The following is a 14,676-nucleotide window of genomic DNA, read 5'->3' on the forward strand; positions in this document are numbered from 1 at the left end:
CTGAAGTATAAAATATGAACTCAATGCTAATGCTAGTTAAGTTTGCTAATTAGCATTACTCATTGGCAACAACACACAACACACGAACACGCATAAACCAAACATTACCGTATTAAATATGGAAATAGTTACAGTAATTTTAGAAGCAAAAGTAACAACTTTTAGCAACACAAAGAAGGCTGTAGCTTTTCAGTGCATTGCATTTACTTAGCATAGCTAGCTGGGGTCAGCTCTATGTTCCCACAGCAGGGTTAGGGTTATATTTTACAACTGCATCCATTACATTCACCCCCCACACTCATCCGGGTTTACGCAGGCGGGGAGTTCCTGTCCTCTGAAAAGAAGCCAATGCGGAAGTAACTTAGAGATGCATTCTATCAAAAGGCCACCAGGGGGCGATCGTTTTGTGTTCAAAAAGACTTCCGGCTCTATACAAGTCAATGGAGAATTCACCAACTTCTCACTTGATTTCTAACCTCAGTAAACGTTTTCAAAATGTGTTTATGGTCTCAATCGCTAGTTTACAGCCTTCTTCAATGCAGTATGATGCTCATTTGTGAAATTTTGGCCTCCCTGATTTTATATTTGACGATAAAGCAGGCTACGTGGCTACGTTGTGATTGACAGGGTGATTGACCGATGTCCTTGAGATCCAGCCCTCGCAACCAATCGCAGCCTCCCCGCTCAGCCGTTGGTCCCGCCCATACGTCCGTTCATGACTCCGCCTTATGCCCATATACTGTAAATAGAATCCGTGTTCATTTTTTCCCAGAATGCACCTGAAATTTTCAAGATGGCGCTGCCTAGATTCGATACTATTGGCTTCCACAAACCAATGGGTGACGTCACGGATGTTACGTCCATTTCTTATATACAGTCTATGGGTTTACGGCACCCAGTGTCACACGTAAATCTTTTCGTCCCAAGTGGGAAACACACCTTATTAGTCTCCAGCATGATAACCAGGCATCAGCAGATTGGATAGAAAAATTCGGCTCCATAAGTCCCTGGTTATGCCAATGCTCAAAGCCCATGTGCCGTGCCGTATCAGATGGATTGGTCAACCCAATAAGGAGAAAAGCCTGGTCTACCTGTTCTTGCGAGCGCAAAAAGACGGCCCAATCAGGACAGCGTTGTGCCGCCCCAGTGCAATTATTGCTCATGAGGGACTTTCACACGTAGCCTCACAGAGGTACCAGGACAGACCAGGATGTCTGTGGGACGGAGGGCTGTGTGAACACAGACACGCTCCCGCATAGCTAACTACTAGCTAGCATAAAATAATGGCTACCAGTGAATCTGCACTACAAATCTTTTAGTTATATGAATAATTATAAAAGGTAGGAGAGGAAAACATTTTGAAAAACAGAGTTTTGTTGTCAGAGACGTGTTCTCCCTTTCAGTGGAAGATACCAGATACCAGATAAAACATGTTATACTGGACTGCACCGAATATTTTAAGTCCTTGTTATGTTTGACAGAAATAGAGAGTCCAATAAAGAGTCCAGTCCTTGTGTTTTCAAACTGTGAAAGTCTGCTCAACATTTCATGGCTATAGTGGATTGTAAAAGGTCCTTGTTTCTCTTCCCAAAGCAGACAGTGGATGTCCATCACTGCCAATGTGGCTCCTGAGGTGCTCGCTCATTCACAGTAAGGTGTTGTAGAGAAGGTTATCGACTGGATTCACTAAATGTAAATGCAAGGAGTAATAACCAGAGACATTGTATGCTGTGCTGGATGAACTTCAGGGATCCACTACCTGGCCGTTATAACTGAAAAAAAGAAAATAATGTGTTTTATAAGTATAATGTGGGTTAATGAAGTACAATATTTAAAAAATACAACAAGCATTTTTTCTTAGTTGACAAAGTTCCGTTATACAGGTCACAATCTTTAACTACATTACAGTATTTTCACCAAGTTTTAAGGAAATCAGATTAGTGGTGTGTTCAATGATTATCAATGCAAATTCGAATAAAACGTAGACCCAGTAGATTCAGTATGGACGCCAGCATTAATGTTATTATTCATTGCTTTCATCCCGTACATCTCAGGTATGATATAAATGTTCATCCTTGCTGATGTAAGAAGGAGTTTAGGAGTTATACTATGAGCAATTTTTAGAACATTTCAGATTGATTTACAGAAAAGATTCTCATCTGACTGAATGAGCTCTTCAACATTATTCTATTATTAATTTCATTTTGTATGCTCTGCAGTGCATCAACTTCTCATAAACTTCACACCACCCACAGACATTTAAGTCAGTTTAACACCATGGTATCTCGCACGAAGAGGTGCAACACCATAAAAACTGAAAATAACACCATCGAGTTAAAGTCAAAATGTGACCTCAAATAACTGTTGCACTATGTACTAGATTCTTCGCTGGAGGTGTCGTTACAAGAAAGTAAGTGTAATTTTAGTTGCCAGAGCTGCATGCTGTACGTCTGACCACAACCCTCACAATGACTAACAGTCTATTCTGTCCTCTTAAGCCTTTACTCTGTTAGAGGACTGCTGTTGATTTTGACCATTTATTCATAGTTTTGATGCTTTTTGTTTGCTGTATTGTTTGAATCTTAGGGATCCACTACCTGACCATTATACCTGAAAAACATGAGTAATGTATTCTGTAAGTATAATGTGGGTTGATTATGTTTCTGTCAGTCTGTGACTCTGTATTCTCCTTCTTCCACTCTGCCACTAGTCAACCTGTACATCTGTAACCAATCCACTAATCAAGCTCCTCTGCAGCATGTATACCTCAGCTCTCCTCTTCAGTCTTTGCCAGGTCGTTCAGTCAACTATAGTGGTACAACAGCGCCTTTCTTTTTTTTGCAAGTTGCTTCATGTGCCAGCTTTCTATTTCTTAACTGTGTTCCTTTGTGCCTCAGGTTCAGCCCAGTGCCTATCTGTTCGATCTCTACTATCTTCCCACCTCAACTCGAATAAACTCTTTCAGTAACTTTAGCCATTCGTGTCTGAGTTCTACTTTTGGGACAAAAAAAACTCCTCACAGGTAGCCTTGTATGTGTTTTGGGGGGAATGCTCCCTCAGCTCAGTGCAGATACAACACTATAGCTCTTGATTGTAGCCTCAGGTTTGACCCTTCCGCTAACCATCCCCAAATCAGTGCTAGAGTATTTAAGACACCCGTTTGCTCTCGTTCTACCTCTCTTTCTCCTGCCATGTGCTCTGGTCAGAGGTAGGCAGGCTGACATTTAATTGCCAAAATTTATGTTGTCTTATGGCTAACTTTGGTTGTTTTAACTTCCCTGTTCATGCATCCTGCTGGGGGAAGCTAGTCACCCTGGATGAGATCCCTTCACTGTTTGCTGTGTTTAAAGGACCTGGGACACATGAGTGTTTCACATGTTTGCTGTTTGAGTGTTTAGGTTGCTGTGACTGAACTGGTGAGTTAACGGTAGCGCACCTAGACACACACCTGTGCAGCCTGCCGCCCCACCTATAGTCCGATTATATTTTGTTTTTCTTTTAATTATTTGTTCATTTTAACTACATTTTAAACTGATTTTGTAATAAAAATAGTTTAACTTAACATTGTGTCTTGTTTGTTTTTAACTTCTAACTTTAACGTCTTTCAGCTCATTTTTCCAGTCCTCAATAATTTGCTAAAAAAACTTCTTATTTTGACCACTACTCCCTCAGTGTATGAATCTGTGTACTTTGTTTAGCTTTTAGCTCAAGGTTATAGGAACAGATTAGCTTTTTCTTCTTTTTTCTTATGTTATCAACATTTTTCCCAAGGTGGTGTAGTTTATAAGTTTAACTAAATAGTACCAGTAAGTTCTCACATATCATATAGCCCAACATGTGATAAGTTACATAATTCTTAATTCACTCACATATAATGAGTTGTAATGAAGAGATGCTTACTCAGGAATTGTGTTAGGTCTTAAGGTGACAACAGAATAGAGGACCTGATCCTGTTCCCCAGGCTGATGTGGCTGCTCGGTGGTGTAGAGAGCATCTGTCTGGTCCGTCAAAAGGTGAACACTGCTGTAGTGAACGTCAGCCTGCTCTGTTGCTTGAGCTGAGATGTCTTCACACACAGGACCAGGGTTTAGCTGATAGAGAGAAAAAACATTACTTTACAATATGTTGTATCTAAAGTTTATAGACTTAATAGGAAATAAATAGGACACAATTCAAAGTAGAACACCATGATCTTGGAAGTTATATTAAAGTGTAACAACAGGTAAAGTAAATTATTAACAAAAATACTTTTCCCCATCTAGGGTTTCTCCAAGAGAATCATTGACACTAACATAGTTTAGTAACATAATCACTTGTAAGAAAAGTTAACAAGGTTTCCCCATTCAGTGTTTCTCCAAAATAATTCTCACCATGAAATGGAAAATATAAGAACCTGTGAGAAAAGCGTTTAAAATGTGCAATAATGTTATGTAATTTAGCAGAATTGTTTAAATAACTTTATTTACCTTCATATTGTCTGATGTTTCAGGTCTAGGAGAACGTCTGGAGGACCTCTTTCTCCTGCTTAGTGAAATGAGAATATAAAAACAAATAGATGATGTCAGGTTAGTGTGTAAATATCATGACTCTGAAACAAAGCTCAGTGTTTCTCACCTAATCCAGAAGAAGACAGCGAGTGGCATTATAACCAGGAGAGCAGCAACAACTCCTGCAGCTGCTGCTGTTGATGTTCCTGTAATACTTTGGACAGTTAGAGTCTTTTCACCAGAGATGATGTTTTGGTGGGTTTTGACAGCACAGGAGTAGTTTCCTGCATGTTGAATGGTGACTGGGTCTAGAACCAGGTGTTTGTTTTGGCTCTCTGGCTCCGTCAGACGTCGACTGTTCAGGTACCAAATGTAGTTTGTGTTGTCAGTCAGAGGACAGCTGGTACTGCAGGTCAGTGTGACTCTCTGGCCCTCTGTCACCACAGCAGGATGCAACTTAACCTCCAAACCTGAAAGATGATTAGATTGGACAGTAAATGTAAAAGACGCAACTAAAACTAGAGTCACAGCCTTTGACCTCTTCTCTAACTATGGTGGCTGAGAGAGCTCAATGCAAGTTATGAAAACACAAACAGACAAAGATTTTCTTCTCTTTGACATGTGACAAAGAAATCCACTGCAAATACTGTTAACTCTTTTTTGGACACCAAAAAGCAAGTGTCCCCAGTCCACTTCTTTATTTTTGTAACTTCCATTTTGTCCTGTATGATGTGAAATGTTTTTGTAATTGCTTGCATTTCCTATATTTGGTGAGCATGTTTCATTTTGCTTGTTCTTTTGTTTAAGTTTTTAAGTGTTGAGCATTCACTCCTGATACTTTGTTAGTGCAGATACAACATTCACAATTATTTAACACATTTTAACTATAAATCAAGTTTTAATTAGACCATAGAAAGCATGGAAGTTCTTAATCTATTAAAGTTCTTAAAACAGTGAATAATTGTGTGCATGATTTATTGTGAGACATCTAAGAAATCACTGGTCTGACTTTGACAAAACACACTTACATCTTTATTGTTATGAATTTCAGGTGTTGCATGATCCTACATACAGCTTATTGTGTCATTAATTAAACTACAGTTACGTTATTCTGACTGTCTAGTCTTTTGCAGCTGTCATCATATTAAACATGAACCAGCCTTTGATCTCTTGTCATTAATGAGTAAAGTCTGCTGACTGCTGTCAGTACATGGTGAGGAAGCAGCAAAGTCTCTATTGAAAAGTACACAGACAGAAATTACCTGAGACAATCAGAGTCACTCCAAGTCGATTACTCTCCCATCCTCCATCATCTTTTAGGAGTTTGAATGTGTATTCTGCTGAGTCATTCTTCTTCAGGTTGTTGATTCTCAGGATGTGCTGGTTGTTCATGTTGTCAGCATACTGCACGCGGCCTGCATCCTCAGTCGGCTTGACAGTTTCCTCTTTATCACTTCTATTAATTTTATACCAAACTTTAGAGCTGGGCTTCTTGTTGTCAGGATACAAATATTGACTTGAAATGTTCACTGAAGAGCCTTCCAGGACGCAGATTCTCCTTCTGATATAATTTACACTCCAGAAGCTCTCATCACCAATACCTGAAATATAAATTAAATACATAAAGTAGGGTCTCCCTAGCCTTAAAAAGTCTCTGAAGTGTTCAGGAAATATTACATAATGCCAAAGCAGCTACTGTATAGCGCCTCTTTAAAAACTCTACGGGACTCTTTGGATTTATACAGAAAAATCAAGTTTAATTTTCTTTATGGCTCGATCTTCTAAAATAATATTCTAAAATTAAAATTCAGGGTTTATTTTAAAGTTTATCAAATTTATGATTTACTGTTTCATAGTCATATCAACTCAAACACCAATCAGCAGTTAAAGTCACCTTTTAATAAGGCACACTGGTTACCAGCTGATCACCTCCATCACTACAACCTAAGAATGATAATCAGGTTTAATCAAAACCTCTGAAAGTCTAAATACAAATTAAACATTACACACTTTCAGCACTGACATTTATTACATCATGAAAAAGGAAAAATCATTATTTTATTTCTTTTACTTTGGTGTTTAATGTTTAACATTATTAAAGTCATCATATTTCATATTGCCTATTAATCATGTAAACTGTCATGTTAGTGTAAGTTATAACAGACTATAAGTTGGTTTATACTCACAGACTTCAGCAGAGTGCAGATCCTCATGATCTCTGACAGCACAGGAGAAGATATCAGGAGAGGAGAGGGGAATTGATGAATGCTGCTGTTTCTTCTCATCTTTCATTAAGTCTCTGTTCTTGTACCAGCTGTAGGCAGTTTGTTTGTCAGCCAGTGGACAGCTGGTGTTACAGGTCAGTCTAATGTGGTCCTTCTCTGCAGGAGTCCTTTGAAGGCCTACCTCTGTTGGGAGATATTAAATACATTATTATCAGTTTATATGTGCCTATTTGCTTTAAATAAAAATAACATATTGATTAAAAAAATGATTGAAGCAATGTTAAAGCTGAAAAGAAGAATGTGTAGAAAGTCATAAACATGACAGTAACACAGTAAAACTTAGAAAAGAAAGAAAGTTTTAAAATATTGTTTTAAAGATATTTTATAATTGTGGGTGAGTGTTTGTGTAAATGTTTGTGGATATTTAGAGAAAGTTAACCTCTGGGATATGTGATTCTTCCTTTAGCGTAGGTCACAGTAAAGCAGGTCGATGTGACAGAATCTGATCAAAAACAAATAGTATTTAATAATTTAACTGGTGAACACTTAGTTATAGTATTTCAACTAAAGATTTTGTAACATGATGAGGAGCCAAATGTTGTCACTCACCCACTGAGACTTCAGGAGCTCTGAGATGCTCGTAGCCTTTGACAGCACAGGAGTATCTGACTGCTTCCTCACTGCTGACCAGCTGTTGGTACCAGGGAGACCAGTCCTGATAGAGAAACTCTCTGTTCTTGTACCAGATGTAGGCTGAAGGGTTTTCAGTCAGAGGACAGCTGGAGCTACAAATCAGTGATACTGTCTGTCCCTCTGTGGCAGGAATCACCTTCACCTGCAGGTCTGAGATGATGGTGAATAACGTGAGAGTTCATAGACTGATTTCATTCTTAAAGTAACACATTAGTGACAAACACTGTACCTGTAACACGGAGGAGGAATCCACTTTTCCAGCAGTCTTGTATGTTTTCTTCACTCTCTGAACAGCAGTAAAGCTTTGCATCACTCTCTGTCAGATCTTTGATTGTTAGAGTTGGATGAGTCTCTTCAGACATGTTGAACTTTACATGATTTCCATCTGCAGAGAGCTCTTTGAGAACATTCTTGTTGCCATCCCAGTGTTCAGTGAACCATTTCATGCTTGAAGTGTGATGTTGAGCTGAGCAGGGCAGATCCACTGATGAACCTTTTAAGGCACAGATGCTGTTTGCTCGTACCTGAATCTCTTTAACAGAAAACATCTGGATCAATTTTAGATCATTAAAATATAATTATAATATTGTTATAATACTAATCACTGAATATTTTCAGATTGATATATTATAAATGAAGGACATTTGTTGTATAATCTTCAAGCTGTACACATTTTAACTCCTATAATCAAGTTAAACATTTTTTACAGGTTACACTTAATAATCTCATATTGTATATATCATGTTTACAGTCATTAAACAAGAAGAGAATAAACAATAATTCATACCTGAGATCCACAGAATGAAACCCATAAACACACAGCCAGCTTCTGTCAACAACATGGCTGCTGTAGTCTCTCCGCTTCAAAACAGAAAGTTGATTATATTATGTTTTAATGGCCTTACCACACCTGCTATATGTATGAAAGCTAATAAACACCAAAACTATTAATAAAATCTAAATCAACAGCAGTCCTCTTACAGAATAAAGGCTTAAGACGACAGAATAGACTGTTGGTCAATGTGAGAGAGGCGGGCGGACAAACATCATGCAGCTCTCTTCACTTCCTTCCTGATTGTAAAACAGCAAAACTTCAAATAAAGAATTAGTTGTTGTCACAGTTTGACAGGAAACTTTTGACTTACTCTGTATCTCATCATAATTATGAGTGTTATTTATTTTTTATAGTGTTGGCTCTTCATGCCAGACATCGTAATGTTAAATTACTTTACTTTTTCATAGAAACATTATAAAAGTTCCTTAAATGAAAACAGAGAGATGTGAAACTGTCTGTGGGTGTTTTTTGTGGTGGAAGCTGCAGAAGTTTATGATCACATAAGACACTGCAGAGCATTCAGAATAAAACTAATAATAGTCTAATATGTTGTTTTTTTGTAAATCAATCTGCAAACAAGTTGTTCACAATATTAACTCTTAAACTTGTATATTAAAAATGTATTGTGTATTTCTTACAGTATATTGTAAATAAGAGAGGATTAACATTTATATCATACCTGAGATGTACGAGATGAAACCAATAAACACACATTCATCTTGTTGTTGTCCTTACATCTTCTAACCAGTGGACCTTTTTCACAACAGATATTTTTGTGAGGAGAGTGGCTTTAAAACAAGGACATACCCCACATATGTGTTCATTTTATTGTCTGAGTTTCTACTTTTTGTGTCATTCCGGTTAACATTTACTGGTGATGTTATTTGTTTGATTCATAAGCAGTTATTGTGCTCCAACTAGATTACACAGGCATTCTACATCATAGTTGTAGTAACTACATTTCGCCACAAGATGGGGTCATTGTTGTGCAGTGCTGAGATGAAAATGGACAGAAATCTGTTGCTAACAATGTCTGTGTGTATTTACAGATAAGCAGGCAGTATTCATATCAATGAGTTAAGTGCAGAGGGTCACAGTGGATAAGGGTAAGTTGGCCGTTACCTATTTTCTATGTTTGAAGATGAGTTGCAGGTGTTATGCTGCATCATGCTAAGCTAACATGTATCAATGTGAATAGGATCCCATAGTGGTTCATGTACTGTGTAATGTTTGCCTGATTTCGCCATATAGCTGTAAACAGTGTAGCAATATATAGCAGAGCCACAATACTTTCTTATTTAATGTATTTTTATGCCACAGTTGTTTATTGTTCAAGTATATTTTGGGAACATGAATCAGTTTGGAAACAGACATTTATACTGTACATTGTCTGAAGTGCTGCAATGAAACAATGTGTTGCTGTCAGTGTGTATCTTCAGTCTGTGGAGAACCCAGTAAAGACAAAATATAAATCAAAAGCCCACTGGGTATCTTATTCAAGTGTGCTACATTTTGACTTGTCAAAGCAGAAAAAGTACAGGTGTAAATTATAACATTAATATATTGGCACTTTACTGGGGTCTATAAGTTGATTGTATGACAGTTTTTGAATCTGCTATATCATAACTGCTGACAGTTAGATCAGTCTACACACTAATAATAATATAATAAAAAATAAATTAAAATAAAAACAAAGAACAGAAAAATAGTAATAGAGAGAAATACAATAGTAGAATAGAGCATTAAATACAAGGTTGCAGCATAAAATAATGATTTGCTTTAAAATCATTAAAAGGACATAGAGTGCAAATGAAATATTAAAATGTAAAGTGCTTTAAAAGAGCTCAATCATAAGCACAGGAGAAGAGAAATGTCTTTAACCTGGATTTAAAAATGATTTCAGTTCTGCTGGTAGTTTGTTCCAGTTGTGTGCAGCATAACAGCTAAAAGCTGCTTCACCATGTTTAGTTTGAACTCTGGGCTCAACTGTCTGACCTGAGTCAGTAGATCTCAGAGCCATCCTTAAGACAGGATGGATTGTAAAAGGTCCTTGTTTCTCTTCCCAAAGCAGACAGTGGATGTCCATCACTGCCAATGTGGCTCCTGAGGTGCTCACTCATTCACAGTAAGGTGTTGTAGAGAAGGTTATCAACTGGATTTCCTAAATGTAAATACAAGTAGTAATAACCAGAAATATATTCCTCTGTACATCAAAGAAAGGTTGCTATCACTCTCTTTAAGTTTTTGTTTGCTGTGTTGTCTGAACTTCAGGGATCCACCATCTGGCCGTTATAACTGGAAAAAACAAGAATCTTGTATAAGTATAATGTTGATTAATTATGTTTCTAAATATATTTAAAAAATATGAGAAAAGCGCATTTTCTCAGTTGGTGAAGTTTCATCATACAACACGAAATCTTTAACTACATTAAAGTATCCTTTGAAGCAAGTTTCATGGAAATCTGATCATTTGTGTGTTCAGTGATTATCAATGTAAATTCTAAAAACATTAATGTTATTATTTACACATGTACTTTTGCTGCTTTAACAAGTCAAACTGTCTGCTGTAAAAAAGGTCTGCTGATTAGAAGATGTAAGAACAACCATGTTTTTGGTAAAAGTTGGATGTGTGTTTATTGGTTTCACCCTGTACATCTCAGGTATGATATAAATGTCCATCCTTTCTAATGTAATGACCATTTACTGTAAACTGTAAGAAATACACTAAACATTTTTAATGTAGGAGTTTAGGAGTTATACTGTACTGTGAGCAATGTATAGAATATTTCAGATTAATTTACAGAAAATATTTTCAAGACTTTTACTTGATCTGTCTGAATCAGTGACAAAAAACACCCACAGACAGCTTCACATCTCTCTGTAGCAGCTTTTACAACCTTTCAATGAAAATATAAAGTAGTTTAACACTGTGATATCAGGTATGAAGAGGTGCTACACTATAAAAACTGAAAATGACAATCATAATTGTGATGGGACATCATCACGTTAAAGTCAAAATGTTATAGTAAATAAGTACTGCACTGTGTCCTAGATTCTTCACTGGAAGTTTTGTTGGGTTACGAGGAAGGAAGTAAACTTTTAGTGGAAGAGCTGCTTGCTGCTCATCTGCCCACAACCCTCATAGTGACTAACAGTCTATTCTGTCCTCTTAAGCCTTTAATCTGTAAGAGGACTGCTGTTGATTTTGACTATTTATTAAGTGTTTTGATGCTTTTTATTTGCTGTATTGTATGAATCTTAAGGATCCACCACCTGACCGTAAAACCTGAAAAACATGAGGAATGTGTTGTGTAAGTATGATGTGGGTTGATTATGTTTTCAAGTGAAATAAAAAAAACATAAGAAAAGCCATTTTTCCTCAGTTGCTGTTTGACAATACAGGTCACAATTACATTATGGTCATGTTATGGTCCGAGGTCCCTCATCTGCGTTCCTAGTGTTTCGATTTCTATCTGTAAGCACATTCTCATATGCGGGTCTGCTCCGGCCCTAACAGAACAAATTTTTCATGAAACTTGAGAGCCCTGGTAGTATATTTAGTTTTAAAAGATTTCAATTACATTATAAACAGCTTTCATCATAACAAAACTTTTGTATTTTAACTTGATATTGTCTTTTAATTTGTTTTAACTTGTCGCTCAGCTTATTTCTCCAGTCCTTAATAATTTGATAATAAAACATTTTATTATTTTGGAACCACGTCTTTGTCGCTCAGTGTATGAATCTGTGTACCTTGTTTAGCTTTTAGCTCAAGGTTATAGGAACAGATTTGTTTTTTTTCTTTTTATGTTTCTGATATTTTCCCCAGGTGATGTAGTTTGTCTTCTATCACATGTAGTCACTCTCAAACATTTAGCACCACCATATTAGCAAATTTAATGTAAATCTGATCAGTGGTGTGTTCAATGATTACCAGTGTAAACTCAAAACATCACAGTGAAAGATGCTAACGAGTTTTATCAAAACAGACAGTAACAGTAAGTTCTCAGATATCATATAGCCCAACATGTAATAAGCTTCATTTCTCTTATTCCCCTCACATATAATCAGTTGTAATGAAGAGATGCTTACTCAGGAGTTGTGTTGGATCTTAAGTTGACAACAGAATAGAGGACCTGATCCTGATGTGGCTGCACGGTGGAGTAGAGTCATTATAACCAGGAGAGCAGCAACAACTGCTGCAACTGCTGCTGTTGATGTTCGTGTACTACTTTGGACAGTTAGAGTCTTTTCACCAGAGCTGATGTTTTGGTGGGTTTTGACAGCACAGGAGTAGTTTCCTGCATGTTGAATGGTGACTGGGTCTAGAACCAGGTGTTTGTTTTGGCTCTCTGGCTCCGTCAGACGTCGACTGTTCAGGTACCAAATGTAGTTTGTGTTGTCAGTCAGAGGACAGCTGGTACTGCAGGTCAGTGTGACTCTCTGGCCCTCTGTCACCACAGCAGGATGAAACTTAACCTCCAAACCTGAAAGATGATTAGATTGGACAGTAAATGTAAAACAGATTATCTCAAAAGTCCTCATACTGAAAGGACAAACTAGGTTTGTCACTGTCTTTAAAATTTTAAAGGTTTAGCCGATTAAAACTAGAGTACATATTTATAATCAACATCATACTCAAAAACAGTGTTTGGTAGAAGATGGAACATGAACCACAGACTCCTGAGTCAGAGTCACAGCCTTTGTACATCCATCCATTCTGACCTTCTTGTCGCTACCCGGTGTGAGTCACATATGCGCAGTTGTGTCTTCTATACAGTCTATGGTAGCGATACTCACATCGGGTAGCAACACTCCTCTCTAACTATGGTGGCTGAGAGAGCTCAATGCAAGTTATGAAAACACCAACAGATGAAGATCCTCATTTCTTATATGCGACATAAAGAAATCCACTGCAAATACATAAACAATGCCAATTATACAGAGCATAAAATAGGCTACACTCAATGTCATGGATTTACAAATTTGAAGCAAGAACAAACATTGTTAACTCTTTCTTAGACACCAAAAAAAAAAGTTCCCCCAGAACACTTTCTTTATGACTTGAAATGTTTCTGTATTTTCTTGTTCCTATATTTTAAGCAAGTTTTCTTAAACTGTGTGTCAAAGTGGTGAGCATGGTTTAATCATGTGATTTTTTTGTACACTTACATATTTTTTTAAGCTGCAGAGTGTGTGGTTCGTTCTTCCAATGCAACTTTAATTAGACCATGGAAAGAATGGAGGCTTCTAATTTAGACAAAGTTGGGAAACTAAGATTTATCTGTTAAAGTTCTTAAAATAGTGAATATTTGAACTAAGTCTTGCCTTGTACATGATTTATTGTGTAACATCTGAGAAATCACTGGTCTGACTTTGACAAAACACATACATCTTTACACTGTATTGTTATGACTTTCAGGTGTTGGATGAGCCTGCATTGTGTCCTTAATTAAACTACAGTTACATTATTCTGACTGTCTAGTCTTTTGCAGCTGTTATCATGTTAAACATGAACCAGCCTTTGATCTCTTGTCATTAATGAGTAAAGTCTGCTGACTGCTGTCAGTACATGGTGAGGAAGCAGCAAAGTCTCTATTGAAAAGTACACAGACAGAAATTACCTGAGACAATCAGAGTCACTCCAAGTCGATTACTCTTCCATCCTCCGTCATCTTTTTGGAGTCTGAATGTGTATTCTGCTGAGTCAGTCTTCTTCAGGTTGTTGATTCTCAGGATGTGCTGGTTGTTCATGTTGTCATCATACTGCACGCGGCCTGCATCCTCAATCAGCGCGACAGCTTCCTCTTCACCACTTCTCTTTATTGTATACCAAACTTTAGAGCTGGGCTTCATGTTGTCAGGATACAAATATTGACTTGAAATGTTCACTGAAGAGCCTTCCAGGGCGCAGATTCTCCTTCTGATATAATTTACACTCCAGCAGTTCTCATCACGAGTACCTGAAATATAGATTAAATACATAAAGTAGGGTCTCCCTAAATAACTAATAAGGTAGTAGGTAGGTAGTCTTAACCCTCACATACTGTTCATATTCGGACTCATAATTAGTCTCTACACCAATAAATTCCCCGTTAGTCATTAATAATATTTGATTAATCCTTCTGTTGATTAATTTTGTGAATATGATGAATAAAACATGTTTGAATGTTTATAACCCTAACCCTAATGTCTAGTTAAGAGGAATGTTTATATGCAAAGCTTTATCAGTGAATGTTACACAATGTGAAAGCGGCTTCTTTAGAAACGTTATATGACTAGGCAAAACATATAAAACATTGTTTGGATTTATACAGGTGATCACCTCCATCACTGACTTAACCATAATTCAAACAATAGATTATTAACACAACAAAGTACAGCCTAAAAATGAAAATCAGGCTGACAACATATTTCATATTGCCCATTAATCATG

The 14,676-nt window shown here is 37.1% G+C and overlaps 2 protein-coding genes across 2 annotated transcripts; both read right to left on the reverse strand.

Moving 5' to 3' along the window:
- Nucleotides 1-3,896: 3,896 nt before the first annotated feature.
- On the reverse strand, nucleotides 3,897-6,779 carry LOC128365122 (carcinoembryonic antigen-related cell adhesion molecule 21-like). Its single transcript, XM_053325763.1, has 5 exons — nucleotides 6,674-6,779; nucleotides 5,750-6,088; nucleotides 4,615-4,957; nucleotides 4,467-4,521; nucleotides 3,897-4,091 (listed from the first exon to the last, which is right to left on the reverse strand). Exons 1-5 carry the CDS (start codon nucleotides 6,777-6,779, stop codon nucleotides 3,897-3,899), a joined length of 1,038 nt encoding a protein of 345 aa, XP_053181738.1.
- A 5,553-nt stretch (nucleotides 6,780-12,332) lies between these two features.
- Nucleotides 12,333-14,096, reverse strand: LOC128365131 (sialoadhesin-like). The gene is made up of 2 exons (XM_053325775.1): nucleotides 13,865-14,096; nucleotides 12,333-12,727 (listed from the first exon to the last, which is right to left on the reverse strand). Exons 1-2 carry the CDS (start codon nucleotides 14,094-14,096, stop codon nucleotides 12,333-12,335), a joined length of 627 nt encoding a protein of 208 aa, XP_053181750.1.
- Between the last annotated feature and the right edge of the window lie 580 nt (nucleotides 14,097-14,676).

Source organism: Scomber japonicus, chromosome 2 (assembly GCF_027409825.1).
Source record: "Scomber japonicus isolate fScoJap1 chromosome 2, fScoJap1.pri, whole genome shotgun sequence".
NCBI classification, from domain to species: domain Eukaryota; kingdom Metazoa; phylum Chordata; class Actinopteri; order Scombriformes; family Scombridae; genus Scomber; species Scomber japonicus.

What these genes read in the sequence shown, in the direction of transcription:
- LOC128365122 (XM_053325763.1), bottom strand. Translation starts at nt 6,779, where the DNA reads ATGAAAGATGAGAAGAAACAGCAGCATTCATCAATTCCCCTCTCCTCT. An exon ending in TCTGCACTCTGCTGAAGTCT is followed by an intron (nt 6,089 to 6,673) that starts GTGAGTATAAAC and finishes TTTATATTTCAG; the next exon opens with GTATTGGTGATGAGAGCTTC. An exon ending in AAACATCAGACAATATGAAG is followed by an intron (nt 4,092 to 4,466) that starts GTAAATAAAGTT and finishes TCTCTCTATCAG; the next exon opens with CTAAACCCTGGTCCTGTGTG.
- LOC128365131 (XM_053325775.1), bottom strand. Translation starts at nt 14,096, where the DNA reads ATGAAGCCCAGCTCTAAAGTTTGGTATACAATAAAGAGAAGTGGTGAA. An exon ending in AGTGACTCTGATTGTCTCAG is followed by an intron (nt 12,728 to 13,864) that starts GTAATTTCTGTC and finishes ATCATCTTTCAG; the next exon opens with GTTTGGAGGTTAAGTTTCAT.